This window comes from Vipera berus (assembly GCF_964194415.1).
Source record: "Vipera berus genome assembly, chromosome: 2".
Lineage (NCBI taxonomy): Eukaryota > Metazoa > Chordata > Lepidosauria > Squamata > Viperidae > Vipera > Vipera berus.
Genome location: NC_138203.1, coordinates 104,130,496 through 104,156,529, shown reverse-complemented (window position 1 = coordinate 104,156,529; position 26,034 = coordinate 104,130,496). Strand labels below are relative to the sequence as shown.

The 26,034-nt window shown below is 40.7% G+C and overlaps 1 protein-coding gene across 3 annotated transcripts; it reads left to right on the top strand.

Moving 5' to 3' along the window:
* The first annotated feature begins 641 nt into the window (after positions 1 to 641).
* On the top strand, positions 642 to 17,736 carry LOC308663845 (glutathione S-transferase kappa 1-like). 3 transcript variants are annotated; one of them, XM_081320595.1, is made up of 9 exons: positions 642 to 932; positions 1,054 to 1,149; positions 6,631 to 6,712; positions 7,204 to 7,332; positions 7,527 to 7,627; positions 11,322 to 11,357; positions 12,730 to 12,846; positions 14,854 to 14,947; positions 16,969 to 17,736. In XM_081320595.1, the coding sequence occupies exons 3-9, from the start codon at positions 6,691 to 6,693 to the stop codon at positions 17,010 to 17,012; spliced, it is 543 nt and encodes a 180-aa protein (XP_081176721.1). In that variant the 5' UTR covers positions 642 to 932; positions 1,054 to 1,149; positions 6,631 to 6,690; the 3' UTR covers positions 17,013 to 17,736. The 3 variants fall into 3 exon arrangements, 2 of the variants coding, with proteins under 2 accessions (XP_081176721.1, XP_081176720.1); XR_014025507.1 differs by lacking the exon at positions 642 to 932 and having other exon boundaries at positions 941 to 1,149; positions 11,322 to 11,403; XM_081320594.1 differs by lacking the exon at positions 642 to 932 and having other exon boundaries at positions 941 to 1,149.
* Positions 17,737 to 26,034: the final 8,298 nt, after the last annotated feature.

Genomic DNA, 26,034 nt, shown 5'->3' with positions numbered 1-26,034 from the left:
TTTACAAATTGCTCATAAAAGACTAGTCGTTCATTTTCTATTGTTGAAGTGAAACATCAGGAAAGAAATAGAACTCATCTCTTAATGACATTTCATTACGATTGTGGAATACTAACAATTCTGTATACCTGATGACCAGAAAACAAACTATCCTCAATCTAATACAGTCAGTGCTTTTTTTGTAAAAGAAAAAGGTGCCGGAACTCACACATGTCATACAACCCGCCTTGCCTACCCTACAAAGTTCCATCCAAAAAAGGTGCCGGAACTCCGTTCTGAGCGTTCTATGAGAAAAAAAGCCCTGAGTACTCAGTGGGTTAGGACGCTGAGCTTGTCGATCAGAAGGTCGGCAGTTTGGCGGGTCAAATCCCGAGTGCCGCGTAACAGAGTGAGCGCCTGTTACTCATCCCAGCTTCTGCCAACCTAGCAGTTCGAAAGCACATTAAAAAATGAAAGTAGAAAAATAGGGACCACTACGGTGGGAAGGTAACAGCGCTCCGTGCGCCTTTGGCGTCTAGTCATGCAGGCCACATGACCACGGAGATGTCCTCTGACAAGCGCTGGCTCTTCGGCTTTGAAACGGAGATGAGCACCGGCCCCTAGTCGGAAACGACTAGCACGCATGTGCGGGGGGAACCTTTACCTTTACCTTTACAGTCCAGAAGATACATTACGCATTCCCGTATTTCTCAAATCTAATAGATTGGAACAGCACGAACATCCGAAGGTCGCGCGCCTTTGAGTAAAGATACTTTTCTCTTGTTGCACTCAGGCTCCCGTGAGTGGGCAGGGACTGGCGACTTCCTCCGAGCTAAGGCAGTTGTTGTTACTGTTCTTGCTGCTGCTGCTGCTGCTGCCGCCGCCCACGTGTCGTTTCCGGACCGCCTTTCTCTGCGTCCCGAAAGGCATCGCCGGAGTGAACTCTGGAAGGGGTTGGGCTCTGAAAGCTACACGTGACAGGCGTAAAGCGCGTCTTTGGGGTTTTGTGCTTCCCTTAGATTTGGAGACATGTTGACCCGCAGGCTCTCTCTCCTTCGCTTGGCTTTCCGACAGAACTTGGCTTCTGCGCGCCAGAGCTCCGGGGTCAGCAAGAAGAAGGTGGAGTGTTTCTACGATGTCGTGTCCCCCTACGCCTGGCTTGGCTTTGAGGTAAGCGCGCTGCAAAAAGCTGTATTAAAGCAAGCCATTCCCTCTTTATCTGGTGGCTTTCAAATCAAGCAGTATGTATGTATGTTGCTCGGCCCTAGGGCTTCAGTCCGATTTCTTGCCGTGTTAGCTGCGATTCGGAGTAGGCGAGCAGTAACATTTTTGCAGTTTTTATTTTTTTAAAAAATATGCGCTTATAACTAAGCGCAGCATAGCCTTAGAAGGGTAAATCTGCACTACGAAGGAAACCCGCTTGGATTCCTGTATTGCAGCTTCAGATGATCGGAACTTTCTTGTTTCTCCAGTGTCATGCCGTTTGCTAACGTGGAGATGCACGGCAGCAACACCAAAGGTGTTTTTACCCTCCTCCCCCCAAAAAAACAACAACTGGACTTTCTTGAAGTCTTTCTTGAAGTCCAGTTGCCTTTTGGAAGAAGCACCTTTGGGACAACCATGACCTGGATGATTGAGAATCTCCATAGACGCTGGGTGCTGGCATTTTGCAAACGGGGCCTCCTTGCCTCTGTCAGTACGGAGTGCGCCGCCTCCCTCCTGTCAGCTGGGCTGTCCCCCAAGCAATGTTGCCCTTGACAAAAGTTTGCAACTTCTGGATAATGTTCAGTATGCTGTAAAATTCTCATCTGGAAATACTCCAGGCTAGAAAAAACGGGAAAGGAGTAGAGGGAAATGTTTTTTTTTTTCAGAAGAGTTGTCAGCAATTATCACAAAGCTTCTATCTAGGACTTTCTTGGCTTCAACTTTGACCTACTTTTCTGTGGCTGCTGAAAACATTGCAACATTTGTCAGGTCTGCACTATATATATGGATTGTATGTTGGGACTCCAGTGCAATATTAAACTAAGCTGTGTACCAATTAATAAGTCAGGTAAATCTGACTCTAGTTTGAATTACTGGACTTTGGAACTATTTGTGAATAAGGAATGTGTTGCCATTTTTATTATTTATTTTATTTTAATTCCATTTATATCCCGCCCTTCTCCGAAGACTCAGGGCGGCTTACAAACTTAGCAGTAGCCTTCATTCTATGTATATGCCTGCTTATTAGGGCTTTCACACACCTCCCAAGCGGCATTATTACAAAGTGAGCTTAATTGCCCCCAACAATCTGGGTCCTCATTTTACCTACCTTGGAAGGCTGAGTCAACCTTGAGCCTGGTGGGATGCGAACCTGCACTAATTGCAGGCAGCTGGTGTTACTTTCATCCATGAGATGGATGAAAGCAAATCCTGATATATATGAATATTTCAAAATAATCTTGTCCAGCACGAAGTGGATCATCCAGTTCACTTGCACATATCACACATATGGATTCATTATATATACTATATTTGGTCTGCAAGAATCCAAGTCTAGGGGTTTCTGCATCCTTTTGCTGCCATCTAGTGGTGATCCCTATTTCTGCAGTCACTATATGAGGACACTTGAAGTGCAGCACCTTAATGTGAAATTTGGTGAGATATGATGTCAATATGAATATTCAAATGCAGATTGATCTATTTCATCGGTCATAGTAGTCAAGAGTACTGTGCTGTGTACAGTATTCTAATCTTGTATATGATTACACAATATGGCTTACACTACCAGGATATCCATAAACCTAATATATTATTTCCAAACTTTATTCATTTCACCTGGGGAATGTATTAAAATAAGTTTAACCACTGCTTGCATTTTTCAGTGCAATTGTAATTCCTGCTGTGGAAGAGCTGGTTTGCAACTAAACCAAATGGATAACGTTGTTTATTAGGAAAAGAAAGCCATGTTTACTGTGGTGTTATTGTTTCTTTATTTTGATAATATAGATTCTTTACCTCTGTTTTTTTCCCTGCCAAGAATGTTTAATATTTTGGGTGGTTTAATGTCAGTGGGCTATTATGTATAGTATTATTTAAAGCAGCAGAGTACTTTATTCCCATTTCATACTCCAGTAAAAGACAGTCCTTGATTTAAGATAAGTTGCTTAATGACCATTCAAAGTTATGACAGACACCACCATGCCAGTTACTATTGCTGCTGCTGCTGCTATTATTATTATTATTATTATTATTATTATTATTATTATTATTATTATTATTATTATTATTATTATTATTATTATTATTATTATTATAAATTGGAAGGGACCTTGGAGGTCATAAAGTCCATACCTCCTGCTCAGACAATTCAGACAAATGGCTGTCCAGTCTCTTCTCAAAAACTTCCATTGTTGGAGCATTCACCGCTTCTGGAGGCAGGTTGTTCCACTGGTTAATTGTTCTGTCAGGAAGTTTCTCCTTAGTTCTAGGTTGCTTCTCTCCTTGACTAGTTTCCATCTTAACCGCCCTGAGTCCTTCGGGAAAGGGCGGTATACAAATCCAATTAAATAAATAAATAAATCTGTTGCTTCTTGTCCTGCCTTCAGGTGCTTTGGAGAATAGCTTGACTCCCTCTTCTTTGTGGCAGCCCCTGAGATATTGGAACACTGCTATCATGTCACCCTTCTAAAGATGGGATTAAAAAAAAATAGCCACAGTTTGTATTTAGTTCCTGTGATACTTTACTTTTACTGGATTTATATCCTAATAAATGTACACCTGATTTTCAACAAGCATATTATGACCTTCTACGATACTGTAGCTTACGAAGGTGCATGCCAAATGATAAACTTGTTTGCTTCTTGAGTATTGGCTTTAAATAGATGCATGTGGAACCATTGTGGTGTAGTGGTTAAAGCATTGGACTAGGGCACGGGTCGGCAACCCGCGGCTCCGGAGCCGCATGGGGCTCTTTGAGCCGTCTCCTGTGGCTCCCAGCCGCCCGGTGCGCGCGCACCTCTTCGAACGGGCAGTGGTGCGTGCGCACCTCTCCAAATGGAGAGTGGCACCGCCCGTTTGGAGAGGTGCGCGCGCACCTCTCCGAATGGGCGGAGGTGCGCGCGCACCTCCCCAAACCTTTGGAGAGGTGCGCGCGGACCTCCGCGCGAACGGGCAGCGGTGCCGCTTGTTGGGAAAGCTGCCGCGGCACGTTTGCAGGCTGCCGAAAGCGGCAGCTCTGCAAACGGGCCGTGGCAGCTTTCCCAACAAGCGGCACCGCTGCCCATTCCGAACGAGCGGAGGTGCACGCGCACCTCCCCAAACCTTTGGAGAGGTGCGCGTGGACCTCCGCGCGAATGGGCAGCGGCGCTGCTGTTAAGCGGTAAGAGGGCAGACGAAAGAAATCATGCTGTATTCTCATCTTCGCCGTTTCGAAATCCCTGAATCTCTCTTCTTCCACCGCCCCCCCCACCCGCCCCCGGGCGCGCCAAAGAAACCAAACAGAGCCAAATCAGAACCTCGTCAAAACGGGATAGAAAACCAAAAAAGTCCCAAAAAGTTGAAACGATTCGTCTTTTAAAAGACACGCGTTCCTCAAGCCCAGCTTTAAAGCGGTCTCAGCCTCACCGAGTATATCGGGGGACGCTCTCTCCCCTCCCTCTTGCGCGAATCCTTTATCATCAGGACGCGATTACACACGAGTCGTTTGAGGCGGGCAAAAAAAACCCAAAACAAAACCCGAGGCGGCCTCGGGACGGTGAGGCCGGTCCAAATCTGACAGGTCGGCTCCCTCAACCCCGTAATGCAATCAAGGGGAAGCATGAGATCATAAAGGCTGCGGTCCTACATTGCTCAGTCGACCCAAAGCCCTGTCAACCATTTTATGGCTGGCGACGAGCGGGAACGCAGCTGGAGCGTGGAAAGCAGCTTTGCAACTGACAAAAATATTCCCCAGTAACCGAAGCGCCGTGAACTGCAGTCCCCGACACTATTAACATGCAACCAGTGTGGGTGCAACTACTGCCCTTCCCCCTCTCCCCACCCCATATCACGGATCTCTTTTCCTTGGCGGAGTTATCTTGGGAGTCGCTGCAAGCAGCAAATCTTTTTAAGATGTTTCTGACAGAGGCTTGAGAGTGGGGATGGGGAGAGGAGCTACACCTGGGGGGTTGGGAATTATTTTCTCCTTTATTCAGAATTACAGATCCATTTACTTCCAGCACCGGGTCAGTGGTGCCACCGCCGTTGCCATGACAGCAGGAGGGGCAGGGCCCCCGCGATTTACAACCCCCCCCTTCCCCACCCAAACGAGCAGCCCCGGGAAAGTGGCTTCGGGACTTCTTTTTCTTGCTTCTAAGCGTAGGCACCAATCTGGGAAAAGTAACGCGCGCGTCTTTCTCGTCTCCCGCCACGCCTCCCATTGGCGTCTGCTACGGCATAGGAAAAGCGAAGTTAGCTGGGGCGGTTCCCCGCGGCGGAGAGATTCTTGAACGGGACTCGTTTCCGGCGGAGGGATCCAGGCAGGCTACGGGTGCCGCGGTCCATCTTGGCTCCTCTCGGGGAGGGGGGAGGCGGCTGTGTAGCCGGCACCATGGACGAGGGCTACGACGTGATCGTGCTGAGCACCGGCTTGACCGTGAGTCCTTCGGAGCCACTCAGCCTGCCTCTTCCTCTCCCCATCCCGACATCTTCCACCCCTTGCGCCCCTCCGTGCAATTTTGCATTCCTTTCCCTCCGGCTCCTGCATCCATGTCCGTCATCAGCAAACCGGGAAGCGGTTCCATCACACATAAAAAAAAATGGCAACCGCGCGCGTCCTCGCATGCGCAAGAAAAACCCGTTTTGCACATGCACAAAACGTTTTTTTGTGCATGCGTGTGCATGGACGCACGCATGCGGCTCCCACTTTTTTTTATGTGTCATGGAACCGGTTCCCAGTGGCTCTTTTCCTTTTTCAGGTTGCCGACCCCTGGACTAGGGACATGGAAGCCCAGCTTCTAGTCCACCCAGTCTATGGAAATTCTGAGTGACTTTTGGCTAGTCCTTTCCTCTCAGATCAGGCTACACCACAGAACTATTGTGGGGGAAAATAGGAGGAAAGAGTGCTGTGTATGCCTCTCTATTCTCCTCAGTGAAAAATGGAATATATATAAAATATATTTGTGATGGCTCCCTTTTCCTATGGCAGGAGCACACCAATTCTTTTAACTTCTAATCTTACAGATGTAGCTGGACATTTTCTAGTTCTTAATACAGGGAGTCCTCGATTTTACATTTGTTTAGTGATTGTTCGAAATGACAACAGCACTAAAAATCGTGACTTATGACAGTTTTTCTCACCTGTGACCATTGTTGCATCCCCATGATCACATGATCAAAATTCAGCCACTTGACAATTGGCTCATACTTATGATGGGTGCAGTGTCCTGGTGTCATGGGATCACTTTTTGCGACCTTCTGACAAGCAAAAATCAATGGGAAAGCCAGATTCACTTAATAACCATGTTGCTAACATAACAACTGCACTGATTCATTTCACAACTATGGCAAGAAAGGTCATAGAATGTGGCAAAACTCAGTTGAATGTCTCACTTAGTAATGGAAATTTTGGGCTCAATTGTGATCATAAGTCGAGGACCACTGTAATAATAACCCCTTTCATCTCTGTAGATTATTTGCAGGTACCGTTCCATCTGGAATCTAGATCTGCATTTGCGGCCAGTTTTCTTTATGGGGATACTGAAGGCAATAGGTAAGCCCTTAATTGTTCAACTGAGCTTAGATGAAGATTAGACACACTCCTGTTACAAAAGTGGAGTTACAAAACTCTAGATCAAAGAGATTGGTGAAGCATTGCATGTTTGTTTTTCTCATGTCTTTTTTTAAAGGCAATCTTAACTATTTTGTGTGTGTATGTATATGTATGTGTGTGTGTGTGTGTGTGTGTGTGTGTGTGTGTGTGTATGCTCAATCCTGTTGGGAATTGCCGCTGTCTTGTATGATTTGTTCATAGTTAACTGTGTAGTCAACTGAATTTGGTTGAATTTCTTAAAAGTTAAAAAAAAACCCATATAATTTCTTCTCTCTGTTAAAATTAAGTCTGCAGTATTCAGGTTTCCATAATCCTGTCCAAACCTAGAATATTAGCTTTCCATACTTTGTTGGATGGGAAATAAACACAGATACAAAAGTAAAGTTTCACTATTGAAATTATATTTTGTGAATTGCTGTCTTTTGCAACAGGGGCCCAGCCTCCAGCGATGATTCCCAAGAAAGGAGAGTATTTGCTAAAGGATGCCACTCGAATGGCAAAGTATTGCCAAGTGCCATTAAATTTACCAAAGGATTTTGTAAACTCTGTGATAGTGAAAGGTAATGAAAGAGATTATTTTCTTCAAATTGGTGCCAGTTAGGCATTTGGAAAATGATGGTTTCTTCCCATGTGGAGGACATCAGGAAGTGAAAAGTCAAAAATGTCCTTTTAAAAGTAAGGGTGGGTTTGTTCACCCATCAGCATTTGTACAGCTTCTCTAGTGCACTTTTGTGTCTGTCTCTGCTGTCTACAGGAAGTATGCCTGCCATGCGTTTCATCACTGCTGTAGATATAGCAGAACCTCAGTTTCTAGAGTCTGTTTCTAGAGAATTCTGGATGCGCCTTTGGTCCAGGGTAAGTATTGAGCTTTTGCACACATATGCAAAGCCCACTCAGGTAGCCCAAAGCCTCCGTTTTCCTTATCATCTTGTAACGATTTCATCTTTATTCTAGCTTTCCTTGCCAAACAAACTTCAAAATTAATGAACTTAAATCTTGGAAGTTTTATCGGAATTGTTTGGAATAAAAAGAAAATCTTTGGCAATATATTCATTTTGACTGTAGCAATTCTTCCTAGCATTGACAATTGCAAATTCTTTCACTTTTCCAAGTCTAATTTTATTTGTTTCAATAGCCTTATATAGTTCTCTTCTTTTATTGTTGAGTATTTGGCCGATAGGTATAAACCCAAATATTTGACATTTTTCACTATCTGTACCTCTATTGTTTCTGACATTCGTGTTTTTTTTTTTGCTTATCTGTAAGATTCTTAACTATCACCTTAGTTTTTTCTCTATTTATTTTTAATCCCACCATTTCTCCATATTGTTCTATCTTTCCCCATAATTTAGGGATCATCTCCAGAGGTTCTTCCAAAATAAATACTAAATTGTCAGCAAATGCTTGAAATGTATATGTTTCACCTTTTATCTCCAGCCCTTTAATTTCTGTATCTTGTCTAATATTTCTATTTAAAACTTCCAAAGTGAAGATGAATAACAGAGGGGATAGTGGGCATCCTTGCCTTGTGGTTCATTTAGTATCTCTTGGAGATTCTTATATAACTCCGCCAGAAGCCCATCTGGACCCGGTGTTTTTCCATTTTTTTGTCTTTTTATGGCATCTGATATTTCCATCATTGTAACCCTTTTATTTTCTTCCAAATATTTTACAGTTCTCCCTTTTGAACTTTCCTCCTTATCATACAATTCCTTGTAGGATTCTTTGATTATCTTTTTTATTTCTTCATTTTTATATTGTAGATGACCTTTCCCATCTAGTAAGTTATGTATCGTTTTCTTCTCTTTCTGTTTTTTAAGTTTATAAGCTAGCCATCTTCCTGGTTTATTGGCATTTTCAAAAAAGTTCTGTTTCACTCTCTTATCTGTTCTGCCACTTTTTCTGAGTCCAACAGATTTAATTTATTTTTTTATTATGTCCATTTCTCTTTCAAAGTCTTTTTTCATGGATTTTTTTGCAGTTCTGATTCTAACTTCCCAAAATTTTCTTTTAGTAATACATATTGCTGTCTTCTGTGTTTGTTTTTCTTTGCCATATATGTTATAGCTATGCCTCTAAAGTATGCTTTAGCTGTATCCCATACATTTTATAATGTTGTATCTTCTTATTTTTCTTTGAAAAAAAATTCCATTTCTTTTTTCGCTAGCTCTATGAATTCTCTTTCTTTTAATATAGAATGATTTAAAGTCCATCTTGGTCTTTTTTGTATTCCTTTCCAAGTCACTTTCAGAGGGTTATGGTCTGCCCATGTGCCTATTTCTATCTCAATATCCTGTATGTTCATTCTCATGTCAGCAATCATCCAAATCATATCGATCCTTGACCAAGATTTTTGGCTGTTTGAATAAAAAGTGCAATTTTTCTGGGTTAATCTCCCTCCAGACATCTTGGATTCTAATTTCCTCCACCATATAAAAAAATGTCTTGGGTAATCTTCTTCTGGTTTTTCCTGTTTTATTGCTTTTATGGTCAATTTTTCTGTCTACTATTGCGTTGAAATCTCCTACTAAACAAATATTTTGGTACTCCCATTTCTATTGTTTTTCTGTGTAGGTTTTTATAAAATTCTTCTTGATTGTTGTTTGGTGCATAAATTGCCACTAGCAGTGTTTGCTTTTGGTGCAGATATATTTCTACCATTAAGATTCTTCCTTCTTTATCTGAATATACCAATTTAGAATCTATTGTCTCTTTAATATATACAGTGACCCCTGTTTTCTTCTGATGTGCTGATGCGTGGTAAAGTTTCCCAATTTTTGGATATTCCAATAATTTATGATGCTCATCTCTTAACTTTCTGCAGTACTTCATCTCTTGTTGTCTTCTTTATGAACCTTACATGTACTTCTCTTGGCAGTTTATTTCTTCTTGCGTGGTTTGATTTCATGCGGAATATTTCATCGACCTCTAATTGAATTTCTTCTCTATCTGCCTTTAAAGCCACTTCTAAAATGTCAGTAATCACCATTGCTATGTTTTCTTCTCTGTCTGCAGGGAAATTTTGAAATCTCAAATAGTGTTCCATTTCTAAGATCTTAATTGCCCCCTCTAAGTCTTGGTTTGCTTGTTCTGATTTTTCATTTTCTTGTAATAACATTTCCATCTTTTTATCAATGTCCTCTGATTTTTCTTCAACTTTCTGAATTCTTTGTTCATTTTTAATTATCATTTGATTTTGAGCTTCAAATTTTGCCTTTATATCCAGGATTTCTTGAGTTACTTTCTCAAGTTTACTTTGTGTCTCTTCGTGGTTTTTTTTTGTGTCTCTTCATGATTTCTTTGCATCATCTCTTGATTTCTTTGCATCATCTCTTGAAGCAGACATTGCTGTGTTTTGCTTTGCTCACGTTGCAGTATTGCTTCAATAGATCCCTGTGTTGTTGGACTAGATTGTCCTACAGAGGGTGCAGAAGAGGTTTTCTTCATAAGTCTGGTAATGTTTGATGAACTCATTTTACAGCTTACAGTCTAAAACCAAAACAGTATCTGTTTGAGTTTAGCCAGTCAACAGAAGTAACTTTAAAAAGTCTTTTCCCTTGCAATCTCACAACAAGGCACTTTTGTTATTTGCAGGTGTCTCCTTGAGGTCACTATTATGAAAGCATTTTTTCCATTTCCTTCTTTTCTTTTCTTTTTCTATTTATTAGTATTGTCGTTTCTTCTTTCACCACTAGATGCCCTCCTCAGCTTATTTATCAATGTCCGATATTCTTAAAATGAACACTTTCCCCTCTTTGTAATTACTCACCACTTTTAAATTAGTCCTTCTGGAGGTCTTTACTTTTCAGCTCTTTCCCATTAGGAGCTCAATATTTATAATCCTCAAGGAGAAGGAAAGAAAATTTTGGCTCACCCAGCCTCAGCACACAGTTGACAGTCAGCTGTTTTGCGGTGCTTCCCTTTCGGCTGGAGATGACTTGGGCTGCCTTTGCTCACCCAGCAGCCTTTCCTCCACCTTTTTAGAGGGGTCTTCAGTCCGCTCCGATCGGCCGCCGCCTGATCCGAGCTCCTGGAGTATCCCTCCTTCGTTGCCCCTCCAGAGCACCTTTCCGACCCTTTAAGGGTCGCTGCGCGAAGAGAAACTCAACTGGAAAACTGGAGTGCTGCCTTTTTCCAGTCGTCCCATTGGCGACCAAACCGGAAATCTCTCTCAGCATTTCTCTGTCCTTTCTGATGATCTCTTTTGGATACTTGAAATCATCTGAATGAGACCTGCACTCAACTACAGAACTATATGGGGACAACTAGAAATTTATTCTTTAAGACCCATTTAAATGAATAGGGCAGTCTGAAGTTTCAGCTATATCTAATTTTTCTTTTCATTCTCCCCCTTCTGTTTTGGGTAGGTTAAATTGGGGGAATTGGACCTATTTTAATCTTATTTCATTAGACAAAGAAATCAGGCCGACAAAGGCAATTGTTGTCCACCATGATTTTTGTTCAGTTTTATTTTCTTATCTCAATATTTCCATGACCCATCTTATCCACAAGGTTCAATAACCAGTTGCCATATTTTTTGTTTTTCCAGGATGAAGACATAGCTCAGCCACAAAGTATATTAGCAGTAAGTTCCTGCTCTTCTTCTGCTGCAGGAGGTTCAGATGCAAAAGGTTGGGTGCTGCTGGCTGGATAATTTTGAAAGAAGTTTAAATTGGGGAGTGTTTTAGATGCCTTCCCTTCCCACTCTGTTATCCTCAGTATGGAACTCTTGTACTCTAGAATTTCCTTTGGGAGCAGTATTGCTGACAGTGGAGACTCCATGCACGAGCGACCTTGTGTGGCTTCGTTGTCTCCTTCAGTCATGAATTGTTTGAAGGAGGTAGAAGTGTTTTACTCTTTTAACATTGGCAAACCGGGAGAAAATAAGTTTGGCAATAGCATTATCAGTAGGTCTGGTGCATGGAAATGCAGTTTTCCTAGGTCTAAGATTAATAAGAATTCCCTATGATCTATGGCTTATTTTTCTAAAGTATTGTCTATTATTTAATTTATATGGGGGATGATCTCAAGGTCAGTAAATACTCTGCATGTTGAGTTTTCATTCCTATAATTTTTAGGCAGAAAAATATCAGCCTAACACTCTGGAAACCCCTAGAGAAAAAAGGAAAATTCTAGCTAAATGGACTAATCTTTGAACAACAGTTACAAAGAAAAAAAAATCCGGAATCTGGTAGTACTTTTATGACTAACCATTTTGAAGAAAGGGCCTCAGCTTTCATATGCATTCCATTCGTCATGAATTGCAGCTGACAAAAACCTAGGCTTTTTCATAACATTTGTTGCTCAGAAAAGGTGCTACCAGACTCCTTGTGATTGTGGATAGATTGTCATCTTAATGTTGGAATAAGGAAAGAGAACATTGAAAACAAGGAATGTCTTGTTTATAGAGGTTTTAACAACTTTAGTGCTTAAGGATAAAAATTATATAATTACCAAGAAACCAAAAAGAAGGTGTTGTACAATTCCAGTTGGGTCATAGTTGAGTATGTTTCCTCTTTGCTAGGGCCATTTGCTTTCCAGTTAAATTAAGAAGTCTTAGTACTTAGGTAATTTTGTAAACCTCCTGTTTCCATTATAGTATCTCAGGTGGTTAAGAAGTCTTAGTACTTAGGTAATTTTGTAAACCTCCTGTTTCCATTATAGTATCTCAGGTGGTTAAGAAGTCTTAGTACTTAGGTAATTTTGTAAACCTCCTGTTTCCATTATAGTATCTCAGGTGGTTAAGAAGTCTTAGTACTTAGGTAATTTTGTAAACCTCCTGTTTCCATTATAGTATCTCAAGTGGTTAAGAAGTCTTAGTACTTAGGTAATTTTGTAAACCTCCTGTTTCCATTATAGTATCTCAAGTGGTTTATATGTGTCTCAGTGTGGAAAGCTGAGGTTTTAATCCAGTCAACCTGGGCTACATCTTTAGGATATTTGTCTTTTTTTGTCAGGCTGCAGAAAAGGCAGGTTTGCCCTCAGCCAAAAGTCAGGAGTTTCTGAAAATGAGCACTTCACCTGAGGTGAAGAATCGCCTGAAAGAGACAACAGATGAGGTTCTGAAGTTTGGGGTAAGGGCCAACATTTTATGAAATATACATTCCAATCTGAAGCTGAAGCTCAAATACTTTGGCCACCTAATGAGAACAGAGGACTCATTGAAAAAGACCCTGATGTTGTGAAAGATTGAAGGCAAAAGGATGAGGATGGTAGAAGATGAGATGGTTAGATAGTGTTGACTCAATGAACATGAATTTGGGCAAACTCTGGGGGGCAGTGGAGGACGGGGGGGGGACCTGGGTCCATGGGGTTGCAAAGAGTCAGACACAACTTAATGACTGAACAACAACAAATCTTCCAGGCAGTCCATTTTAAAAAGATGCGGGATCTTGGGAAACTGAATTCTTATGCTCTGAAGAGCAACTTGGTGGAGCAGTGGGCTAATGCCTACTTAAGTAACACCAGCTGCCTGCAATTAGTGCAGGTTCGCATCCCACGAGGCTCAAGGTTGACTCAGCCTTCCATCCTTCCGAGGTAGGTAAAATGAGGACCCAGATTGTTGGGGGCAATAAGCTGACTTTGTAATAATGCCGCTTGGGGGGGGGCGAAAGCCCTAATAAGCAGGCATATACATAGAATGAAGGCTATTGTTAAGCACATTGATTTGTGCTTAGATTGTAAGCCGCCCTGAGTCTTCGGAGAAGGGCGGGATATAAATGGGATTTAAAAAAAACTTTGTTGGATAATGAAATCACTTTAGAAGATGTGTATCCCCCGAGAGCCTTCTGGCTTGTTTTTCTGCATTTTTGTAAGTATTATCCATAGCTAGCATTGAACTATTGCTTCCTGATTCATGAATAGCAGGGCAGATGAGCAACTTGATAGTAATATAACAATAGCAGTATCAAGGTGACTGCCCGTTATTTCCCATTGAGTTATTTCACAAAACTGTTCCATGCACGGTTGATGATGACGTTTGAACTGATGTGAAATAATGCATAAGTTCTGTTTTATGAGGAATGATGTATACTTGTGTACAACATTACTGCAGTGAAAAGCAGTGAGCATAATCCATATTTGGGCCAATGGGATATAAGTAGGGTTTGCCTAGGAGCAATCACACAGGTGCTTCTTAATCTCACTTAAGTTTTACAGTTTAAAATGCGCCAACACCTACAGAAGTATAGAGAGTTCAATGGCTGGCAAGTGGTATTCAGAACTGTGAAAAACAGTGATACTCAGAGCAGTTAGAAAGTTGACAAGTAAAAGGCAAAGACTTCCTAAAGTTGGGAGATTTTGCAAAGCGTGGCGCTTGATCTATCTTTCCTTTTATGGCTTTTGATCTGTTTTCTCATCCAGGCGAGCAGGTGAATTTTGATGGTATTTGAACAGGTTTTGCTACAAAATAGCATTGGTGTGCAGGCACAGGAGAATTGGACCCATTTTCCAGTTCTTCAATGGTGGAATCAATAATGTGCAATTTCTAAAAAAAACTTTAAAAACTGTCCTTGAGAAATGCAGATTAAATGTGCAACCACCTAATACAGAAGCTAATTGTCAAGTTTCCGACATATGGGCTTTTCAAGTGACTCTGAGGCATTGTTTACCTTAAAAGTCCTTTATTAGCCTAATACACCGGCAAATGCTTGCTTGAAAGAAGCTGGAATCTGAAATCTCTGCCCCTTGCACAATATATTAAAACACAATTCTCCACCTTTCTAATTTTGTCAGTAATCATATTCTCCAATTAATTTAAAGAATCAGTTTCCCTTCTGTTAGAAGACCCGCCAAAACCCTTATCTTCTTAGTGAAATAGCCTTGAAAGTGCATTCCTACTCATTCCCCCTCCTAACCTTAAACTAAAACAACACACTAGTCTTAAAGCAATACACAGGTTTAACATATGAAACGGTTACTTCTTCATCTCTTGTCAAGCAATAACATTAGATGTTAGCAGTGTTGACACTAATACACCTAGTTGACACATTTGAACTCTTCTGGTTTGCATTTGTTACCATGAATTAGTTAGATGAAGCAGAATTCTTTACTTATATGTTGTTTTGGGTTTTCCCAAATAGGCATTTGGAGTGCCATCTTTTGTTATCCAGATTGATGGAAAACCCCAGCTTTTCTTTGGTTCAGATCGTGTAGAACTACTGGGAAATGTTTTGGGTGAGTGTTATTAATATTTTTGTTGAGAATTATTGAGTTTTCTTTAGGTTCCATAATGGACCAACACATTGCAAAAGAGGATTTTGTTTGCTTGTAGCTTCCATAAAGAAATGAAAAAAAAGGAAAACCTTGAACATCCTAATATTTTGCTGCTATTATCACTTAACAATATGGAAGTTGTTTGCCATTGCCTTCTGGTAGATTTTAAACCCCAACTATTTTTATTAGGTATATTATCAGGAAAATATGATAAAGGAAGTGTATATTTAATGTTGCATGTATTAACAGCAGCAAGAATAGTATTTGCTCAGTACTGGAAAAATGAAGAAACACCATCTGAAGAAGAGAAAATCAAGAAAATATTGGACTGTGCAGAAATGGATAGACTTACATTCAAGGTTAAAGAAAAAGACGACACAGAATATTTTTAAATATGGGTTGTATTTTATCAATGGCTGGAAAAACCGGGTAGAGATTAGGAATTTAATGTGTATTGTTAAGTAAAACAAATGGACCCAGACAACATGTTGTTTACTAAGCACTCATGAATTGTAAATGTAGAAAACTTAATAAAATATTATATAAAAAACCCCAGCTCAGTCTTACCCTACTATTTCTGAGGACCTTAGAAGGTATATATAGGTACTCCTCAACTGTCATTTAGTGACTATTCAAAGTTACAACAGCACTGAAAAAAATGACTTATGACCATTTTTCAACACAAGCCTTGCAGCATCCTTCAGGTCAAAAAACCCAGATTCACTTAACAATGGTGGCAAGAAAGGTCATAAAATGGGGCAAAATTCACTTAACAACTGTTTTGCTTAGCAACAGAAATTTTGGGCTGAATTGTCATAAGTCAAGGACTGCCTGTATAACTGTTGTGTTTAAAGAATACTAGAAAGAAAGGAAATATTATCTGTAACTGAGAATGTACTAGATACCAAAAGTTGCTATAGCTTAAGCATTATGTAAATAGGGGTGTAACTTATTCTTTGTGTAATATTCTAAAGCTCATGAAAGAGAAAGACTCTGTTTTTTCCTGACTATTGATGCTTTGATCCAAGTTGCTTTTCACTTTTGGGAATTGCTTTAGATAGCAAAAGTAAGAAAGCAAAGGGATTCTGAATGAAGCTCCAGTGGGAAAAACCTAGAGCAGATAAATTTGAAATACAGACCAATTTCTTTGCTAAACTCCCAACTACTTTTACAGGCGAAACAGCCTGTTTTGAATGTTTTTATAATTTAATTGACCTGATAGGAAGACATCAATCTGTATAAATGGGATTTGTGTATGTTTTACACTTTTACACATGGATGTCTGTCATGCCAAAAACCAAGCTATGAGAGGATAACACAAGTAGTAAAATGTGTGTGGAATGTGCTAACTATAGATCAACCATATTTCAGATTTTTTTCTTGAGATGTCAAAGCTTTCTTTTGCTTTGGAACAAAGTTCTATTTCTTTCATTCTGGAAGAGTTTTCAGGACCTTTGATAAAAGTTCTAGGGTCTGAAATTCAGTGCAGTATTTTGGGCTGCACAGTAAATCTTTCTCAGAGGATCTTCTCTCTTTATTTCTTCATATTGTATTTTAGGCCTAGGGTTAGAATAGATTAGAGTAGATACAGATCATGCTTTGGACTCAAGTCTTGAATCCAGTTGGGCAGCCTGGAATATTGAGTCAAACTGGATCTTGTGAGGTAATAAAGCAAATTTAATACCATTTTGTACTAATAATTAGAGGTTTGTGAAATAGGTCAAGCTCAAAACATTTTAAGCTTAAAACACATTTCAGTTTTGCCAGAGGTGTTTGTTAAATGGCCCTTGAGCAGGGTTAGAAAAACTTTAGTAAGATGAGGGCAACGCTTCTGTGCTCAAAATCTTTCAGACCTGAAAGTTTGTAGTATAGGATGAGATGTAATTACATTTATCCTCATTTGTGGCTTTAACCTGTTTCTTTTTAAGTCCTCTTTTGTTTTCTGAATTTGATCTTTTGTTTGGTATTTATTTTCTTTGCAGGGGAGAAGTGGCTGGGCCCCGTTCCCACATCGTCTAAACTCTAGTTCTCAGGAGCAGTGAGAAAATCAGCCTGCTAAAATTATAAACCTCCCGTCCTTCCTACTTCTACAAGATGACTGGCATTGGAACTGGCTTAATATAAAAGATCATAATGATTGTGTCAGAACCCATATATTAATAAAGGGGACTGTTTTCTATGTCTATTTCTTCCATTACTCTGGGTTCTGCCATACTCCTGAAGGGGAGGGGGGAAGACACTGTGGACTGTCTCTTTGTTTCTCTCTGGCTACAATGTATCACTTCAGCTATTCTGCACATTTGCTGTTTAAACTATTTCTCCCTTGATGTTACCTTGGGGTGAGAAAGGAATGTGCCTCTGGCCATCTGCCTTATCTCCCGTGAAGGGAAGGTGCGAAGACCCAACAACCTCGCTCCGAGCCTGGGAAATACCAATGTTATTTGCTCCTTTCCCACAACAGACTTACCACCTGAGGATTGGCCAGTTCAAACTGAGTGGATGAACTATTGGTGTGGGGTTTGCTTGGGACTCTTTTAACCAGGGCTTTTTTTCTCACCGGCACCTTTTTTGGATAGAACCTTGTAGGGTAGGCAAGGCAAGTTGTATGACGTGTGTGAGTTCCGGCACCTTTTTCTTTTACAAAAAAGCACTGCTTTTAACCTATTGATCTGAGCAGGAAACCCTCAGATCCTGCTTATTATGCCTACTATCAGCTTCTCCTAATAAAAGTTCCTTTTGGAAGAAACTGCTTCCATGAGTCCTGCTTTCTTAGGATGAAGTTTTGAAGTGGGCCCTGACAGATTTGTCTTCAAATATCATGCAAGTGTCAAGATAAAAGCTCTCCGAGCAGGGAGCTGTTATATACCCCTTCTTGCAACCATTGAGTCCCAGGATCTTGATGGCTCCTAAACTAATCAATTGTCATGGAAAGGTCCAGGAGTTCAGTTCCTGGTAGAATAACATGTGGTTACCTGCGATTGATGATTCCCCCAAAAGATAAAACTGGTCACCTGGTGGTCAGGAGAACTGACAATTTCCATGCATTAGGAGTCTTCAATATTCAGGATGCTTGTCTGCAAGAATGGTTTTCTCTTTCACCACCTAACCCAGCCACCACAGCAATGAGCTATAAAAAGTCTAGTTGAGAAAAAGGCCCTGTCTGTTAAAACTTTGGTGGTCACCATCATTTATATAACACTGCATTTTACACCTTCTCCTTGTTTAGCAACAGCATTGTTCTGGCAACTTTTGTCTTTAAGGGAAATAGTTTCTAAATAGGTGTATGTGAAAGAAAGATGCTGTGAAAATTACTGATTGCTGCCTTCTCATTCAGATGAATTTTCATGCAACTATGATAGTATTACTCTCACTCCAGCTTGCATTATTCTTGGGCATGAGAAGTTTGCTCATGTATGTATGTGCATTTGGTCAGAAAATGATTTTTTATTACCAGTTATTACCGTTTTATTTGCAAATGGCCACTAACCAAGGTAGTTGCTAACTGAGGAGTGATTGAATATCCCACCTTTTATCTATGAGCACTGATTGACTCATGATGTTCCCTACTTGTTTTCTGTGTTTCAGTGAAGGAATCAGAGGTTATCAAACTGGAACAAATACTGCACTGGAAACACCCATTAATTTGAATGTGTTATGTATGTCAGTGGTGTGTTATACAGGTGAAACTCAAAAAATTAGAATATCGTGCAAAAGTTCATTTATTTCAGTAATGCAACTTAAAAGGGAAAACAAATATATGCAATAGACTCATTACATGCAAAGCAAGATAGTTCAAGCCGTGATTTGTCATAATTATGATGATTATGGCTTACAGCTCATGAAAACCCCAAATCCACAATCTCAGAAAATTAGAATATTACATGCAATCAATAAAACAAGAAGTGTATATAGAACAATATCAGACCTCTGAAAAGTATAAGCATGCATATGTACTCAGTACTTGGTTTGGGCCCCTTTTGCAGCAATTACTGCCTCAATGCAGCGTGGCATGGAAGCTATCAGCCTGTGGCACTGCTGAGGTGTTATGGAAGACCAGGATGCTTCAATAGTAGCCTTCAGCTCTTCTGCATTGTTCGGTCTCATGTCTCTCATCTTTCTCTTGGCAATGCCCCATAGTTTCTCTACGGGGTTCAGGTCAGGCGAGTTTGCTGGCCAATCAAGCACAGTAAACCCACGGTCACTGAACCAGGTTTTGGTGCTTTTGGCAGTGTGGGCAGGTGCCAAGTCCTGCTGGAAAATGAAGTCAGCATCCCCATAAAGCTCATCTGCGGAAGGAAGCATGAAGTGCTCCAAAATCTCCTGGTAGACGGCTGCATTGACCCTGGACTTAATGAAGCACGGTGGACCAACACCAGCAGATGACATGGCTCCCCAAATCAACACAGACTGGAAACTTCACACTGGACTTCAAGCATCTCTTCTCCATTCTTCCTCCAGACTCTGGGTCCTTGGTTTCCAAATGAGATGCAAAAGTTGCTCTCATCAGAAAAGAGGACTTTGGACCACTGAGCAACAGACCAGGTCTGTTTTTCTTTAGCCCAGGTAAGATGCTTCTGATGTTTGTTGTTCAGGAGCGGCTTGACAAGAGGAAGACGACATTTGAAGCCCATGTCCAGGATCCGTCTGTGTGTGGTGGCTCTTGATGCACTGACTCCAGCCTCAGTCCACTCCTTGTGAAAGTCCCCAACACTTTTGAATGGCCTTTTCCTGACAATCCTCTCCAGGCTGCGGTCATCCCTGCTGCTTGTGCACCTTTTTCTTCCACACTTTTCCCTTCCACATAACTTTCTATTAATGTGGTTTGATACAGCACTTTGGGAACATCCAACTTCTTTTGCAATTACCTTTTGCGGCTTTCCCTCCTTATGGAGGGTGTCAGTGATGGTTTTCTGCACAACTGTCAGGTCAGCAGTCTTCCCCATGATTGTGATTCCTACTGAACCAGACTGAGAGACCATTTAAAGGCTCAGGAACCCTTTGCAGGTGTTATGGCTTAATTAGCTGATTAGAGTGGGACACTTTGAGCCTAGAATATTGCACCTTTTCACAATATTCTAATTTTCTAAGATTGTGGATTTGGGGTTTTCATGAGCTGTACGCCATAATCATCACAATTATGACAAATCACAGCTTGAACTATCTTGCTTTGCATGTAATGAGTCTATCTCATAGTTTCCCCTTTTAAATTGCATTACTGAAATAAATGAACTTTTGCACGATATTCTAATTTTTCAAGTTTCACCTGTACATGTTTATGAGTACTAATATAACCATTATATGATTATTTGATTTGAAAGGCCAGTTGTGAGGGAGGGAATGTCCATTATAAAACAAATTCCAGTACTCATACTGATTTATTTCATTTATGTGTTATTCCATAAGTGATAGAAATGATGTCCTTTACATAAATTGACTTGATAGAATTTTTCATTTTCATGATGACATCATTACACAAATGGTATAGATCACTATAATGCAAATGACATAAAATCAGCATAAATTAACTGCAGAATATTTTAAAGCTATGGACTTTTAAGGAGATGCTCCAGATAGAAATTTGGTCAATGACCTCCGAAATAATCTGAATGAGGTACTTGAATGGTGTCTGCGAAACTAGTTTCATTGTAATATGGAAACTTGTCTTTCAGTTTTTTCTTACATGTTTTTATTATTTGTTTCTTTCTTGGCCCTGGAAAACCTGTTGTATGAGTAATAACACAGAACCACTAGGAATGACTGTCATTTTAGGGCATGTATTAAGCCAGTTATAAAAATCATTGTAGGTGGTATGGGACTTGAGTGCACATAGCTGGGGGCATCCATTGATTGAAAGGCAGAAGTTTATAATATGCAAATTTGCATTTCTGTGGAAGGGCAAAGTTTGAGGAAAGGGGCAAGAGATAGTTTAAGGGATGGGTTGAATGAATTCCCACTTGCTTGTGAGGAGGGTTTATGAAAACACCTTGGCTCGCTGCACCATTCAAGGAAATTAAGAGGTTTTCTGATTCAAATACAACTGAGAACAATCTTTGATTGAGAACAAGTTTTTTAAACGAGCTTTAGGACTGTAAGTACAATAGTGATATTAAAGTAGCTTTTAACATTCTTAAATAGACAATTGTTAAGAGACCGTGGGGGTAGGAGAGATGATATGTTGTGATACAGACATTGAGAATGGTTCTTACAGGTTCTATACAAGCAATGCAAACCACCCTGTTTCATTGTATTTAAGAGTTTTCACCAAGACATTATTTGGTGGAATACATTTCTACTAGGGCTGGTGAACTCCCAAACTCGGTCCCTATTTGGACCGAGATGCCCTATGCACTCGTGACCTCTCGGATAGACTACTGCAACGCGCTCTACATGGGGCTACCCTTGAATACCACTCGGAGGCTCCAGCTGGTGCAGAATGCGGCCGCGCAAGTTGTGATGGGGGTCTCCCGATACTCCCATGTAACACCTCTGCTCCGCGAGCTGCATTGGCTTCCAGCTGTCTTCCGGGTGAGATTCAAGGTGCTGGTGATGACCTATAAAGCCCTAAATGGCATGGGTCCGGATTATTTACGAGAGTACCTTTTGCCGGCGTTAACTTCCCATCGTCCTGTGTGCTCCCACAGAGAGGGCCTCCTCAGGGTGCCGTCGGTCAGGGAATGTCGACTGGCGGCCCCCAGGGGGAGAGCATTCTCTGTGCGCGCGCCTGCCCTCTGGAATCAGCTCCCTGTTGAGCTCCGGATGGCTCCCGACCTTCGCTCTTTCCGCCGCGACCTGAAGACTTGGCTATTCGAACTTGCCAGCCTGGACTGAGGGACTGGGATTTTAGATTTAAAATTTTACATTTTAGAATGTGTTTTATTGTTTAGGGCTACTTGGTTTAATTTATTTTAATTTTTGTATATTATGTGTTGTATATAGTGTTTTAATTGCCCTGTACACCGCCCCGAGTCCCCCGAGGTATATAAATCCAAATAATAAATAATAAATAATAATAATAATAATAATAATAAATAAATAATAAAATAATAAATAATAATAAATAAATAATTAAACATTTTAGGTGAAATGTTGAAGAGTTGACTAAGCTACCGATCATTATGATTCTAGGCCTCCTCCTTTCAATACGGTAAAACCTTAGATGTTTGTTAGCTTTAAACAAACAAAGAAAAAATCTTCAGGAGTGAATTGGTCACAGTAGTCTTTTATTGCAAGCCCAAGACACCACAGACACAACAAGCATTGGACAAGGAGTCATAGATTCACATTTACAGGTTTTGGTTCTTGATGGCACAAAGACTCAGGAAAGAGGGTGGCAGTGGTACAGTGAAATATTTAACAGATTTGAGAAATCTGATGAATAATGAAACAAATACTCTTTAACTGTCACACACACACATGCTCTTTGGCACTATGTGTCCTGCCTACGCTGCATAATGCAGCTCTGATGTTTTATGAACCAGGCATAATCCTGGGAGCACTAAGATATATATTCCTCCTACGTTTTTGAGGCCTTCATGCTGAAGAATGAACACAAATACAGCCTTCTGGAAACGGCCCTGTAGGACACCCAAATCCTTCCAGGTGGGATGTTGGATATCTACATTTTAGCTGTAATAACACAGAGAGAAAAGCACTCCTCTTTTGTTTGCTTCTAAAGCTATGGCAGATGGGAGAGCCCTCCTTTTTTTCTTCTTTTTTTAAGATTTAGATTGGTTCTGCTCTCCTGAGGTTGCTAAATCGGAATGATACATATGGATGAGTAAAATGCCAGATTTGGACTCTGATTCCTGACTGCCTGTGGTGCAGCTGTCAATGAAGCAAAAGGGCCAGGTCGGGTGTGTCTGGGAATCCACCACTGTTTCCTCTGAATTCCAAAGTGAACTGCTGTGAGTTCTCACTTCAGCAGCAGATCCTACGGTACATACAGAGAAAAGATGAAGATAGCTTCAAGAATCCACTAATGGACAGATGCAATCACCGGATGCTGCAGGCACATTTTCCTCTTATACTTCAGCTGAGAGGGATAGGCTTAATGAAGAGAGACAATAAATATACAGCCTTATATCATAATGTCTTATACCATTCATCACAGCAACTGGGAAACCAAAAGATCTTTTTCAGCAACTTCATAAAGAATAGCCACTTGTGAATAGGCACACAGTTGGATGAGTAAAGTTTCCTCTAAGGTGGCCACTTTTATATTGGCAGCTTTGAAAATAAAAGTCCTGGGAAACAGTCCAGTAATTGACCAAGCTTTAAAACTGCTAGTAAGCCAAGAGGTTCCATGGGCTCAGTAACAAACTCTTGCCCTAATCAATCTTACAGGAAATACAAGGAAACAACTACGTAGATTGCTTAAAAGCTTTATCAGAATTACTTATTCTGTTGCAGAGGATACAGTATTCTACAGAGCAAGGATAGGGGAGCTAGAAGAAGCTATAACCTTATATTTGATAAGGATAATGCTGTGGGGATTAAGTAGGCAGAAGGCAGTGATCAACCAGAGCTGGATTCAGAGGGTTTCCTGTTAATTGTGGTAACATCTTTATAAAGTTGTCAGAATAGCTTCACAACTTGATATATCCATTCAGCACTCACGGAGCCTTAAACTTGTCTCTCTGCAATGCTCAGGGGACAAGTAATGTTCCATCAGAGAAATGTGTTCAAAAACATTATCAAGGAAGAAAATGCATATTTGCATGAAAAAAGGTCCCCTCGCCCCTTGGGAAATTTCTGCTCTCTTTCCCAATCTTCACCATTTCACACTTTCCTAGAAAGCAGTAATCCACAAAAGATGCACACCTCCCAATGACAGTGAAAAAGCAGAAATAGACAGAAACACACAAAACTAGCTAGTGAGCTAAAGGATGATTCAGCAAATAATAAGTCACAGCAATGGGAGGAGATGGGCTGGAAAAGGGCACTGTGGGAATCAAGATACAGTATTAAGGAGTTAGCTAAGTTATGTAGTAAGCCTTGATAGATACATGGATGTGGTTTGACAAACCATGTTAGGCAAGGACTGAGTGGCTACCTCAAAAAAAAAAGGTCCCAGACAGCATCTGGCTGTTTTCCAACTAGGTGGGATATGTAGAGAGTAGCAAAGATAATCAATTTTCCTGTCACTTTTTCCCTACGTGCCCTTATCCCCCTGTGTCCTAGGGTATTGAGACCCCCTAGGAAGCAGATTACCTGTGAATTACCCAGCATGCACTGAGATACCCTCCAGCGATGGCATCACACACAGCATAAAATGGAGGCCTGTGGAACAAGGAAGTGGCAGTTTCTTTAACTTTCTTCTCCTTGCCCTGATTCCCTATATATGAAGAACCCACAAATCACCTCCCTACCTGAATTTCCTACATGCGTTTAAAAAAGTATAAAAACATACTGGGCTGTAACGTTGAGCATCCACTTTACTGCTTTTCCCCTTTTCCATGGAGCCTGCAGCATTGCTAGAAGGGAGCAGCTGAGTTCCTGAAAGGAACCAAGCACAAAATAACAGTAAGTTAAAGCATATTCTGGGGAGAGTTCAGCTGTGATGGAAAAAGTCTGGGAATAGGATCAATCAATTATCAACAACCTATGATACACAAATGGCACATTTATCGGGGATATTTCTCATTTGGTAATGCTCCTTAGTAAAATTATATTTTTCTTTCTCCTATGTGGTGATGATACTTGGTGATGATCTTTTGATTAACTTTTTAAGGTGAAGTTACTGAATTTGCACCGAATGTGTATGCTGAGATCAGCTCCTGGCTGAATATTGTGAACTAGTTCATTGTTAAAAATGAACACATTAGAGAAACTGCAAATGTCTAATAATGCATATTAGAGAAATTACTAATAAACGTGGTAGGGAAAAGTCCATTCAAAAATGCATGCTAGCAGCCTTAAAAAAAATGCATACAATTGTTCAAACTTATCCTAAATTGAGGAAAGAAACACATTTCTCAATTGTCCTGTTCATCAAGTAAAGACCCTCCAGAATTTGTCTTCATTGAAAAACAGAACCACCACAATATTCCATTTTTGGTTTGGTCAAACTGTAGCCCAACAACTTGGTGAAAATCTTGAGGCACAATGTATTTGTTTTGGGTTTAAAACAAAATATATTTGCCCCTACTTTTACATAACATATAATGTCAGGTAGTGGCAGTGCCTAACCCACAGGTCTGCAACCCGCGGCTCCAGAGCCGCATGCAGCTCTTTCAGCCGTCTCCTGCGGCTCCCAGTCCTCTGCCATGTGTAGTCAAAAAAAAAAAAAGTGGGACTAAAAAAGTTCAACCAATCAATTCAAATATGCAGGGTAAGTGCATATCTCGCCTTGGCTCCACTCTTCAGTCAAACTCTGTTCTGCGCATGCGCGCATGCACGCGCATGTGCACACATTTTTTGCGGCTCCCAGTTTTTCCTTTTGTGAGGGAACCGGTTCCGAGTGGCTCTTTCACTGTTTCAGGTTGCTGACCCCTGGCCTAACCAATCTTTTCTTAGATTGATTGTACCTGCTTAGTACTTGGGCTAGAGAGCACCAGAGATTTCTAATGCTGTAGATAAAACTTCCTGAAAGAAGGTTGTGACAAATTATTTCCACGCTGCTTCAAGAAAACAGCATGGAATCAAGCTTACTCAAAGAAGTCTTTACTTGGTTAATGTGTAATCGTTGGGGTGCGGAATGCCCCCAAGGAAATATTCTTGGCAAGAGTATAGAGAAAAAGTGTCAGTATTTCTGCACGACCCTCAGTTCACTTGATTATTCCCACACAACTACTCACCTTGGTTACAAAATTAGAAATAGCCAGATTAATCATAAACCTAAATAAGTGGGAAAAACAATTACACTTTTAGCAATTTATGGCAGAAATCAAGACTGCATGTAATGTAATTGGATTCTATATTGTCACAGGGCTTCTCTGGCTGAATTGACATTGGCTTATAGTATGTAGGTATACTAGCTGACCACATTGTAGAAAAAGGAATCTGTGATATTTGATGGGGGAAGAGCAACAAGATGGAGCTTTCAAGGA

Coding starts and splice junctions, on each gene's coding strand:
- LOC308663845 (XM_081320594.1), top strand. CDS start 1,009: ATGTTGACCCGCAGGCTCTCTCTCCTTCGCTTGGCTTTCCGACAGAAC. Junction 6,713..7,203: donor GGGGATACTGAAGGCAATAG/GTAAGCCCTTAA, acceptor CTTTTGCAACAG/GGGCCCAGCCTCCAGCGATG. Junction 7,333..7,526: donor AAACTCTGTGATAGTGAAAG/GTAATGAAAGAG, acceptor TGCTGTCTACAG/GAAGTATGCCTGCCATGCGT.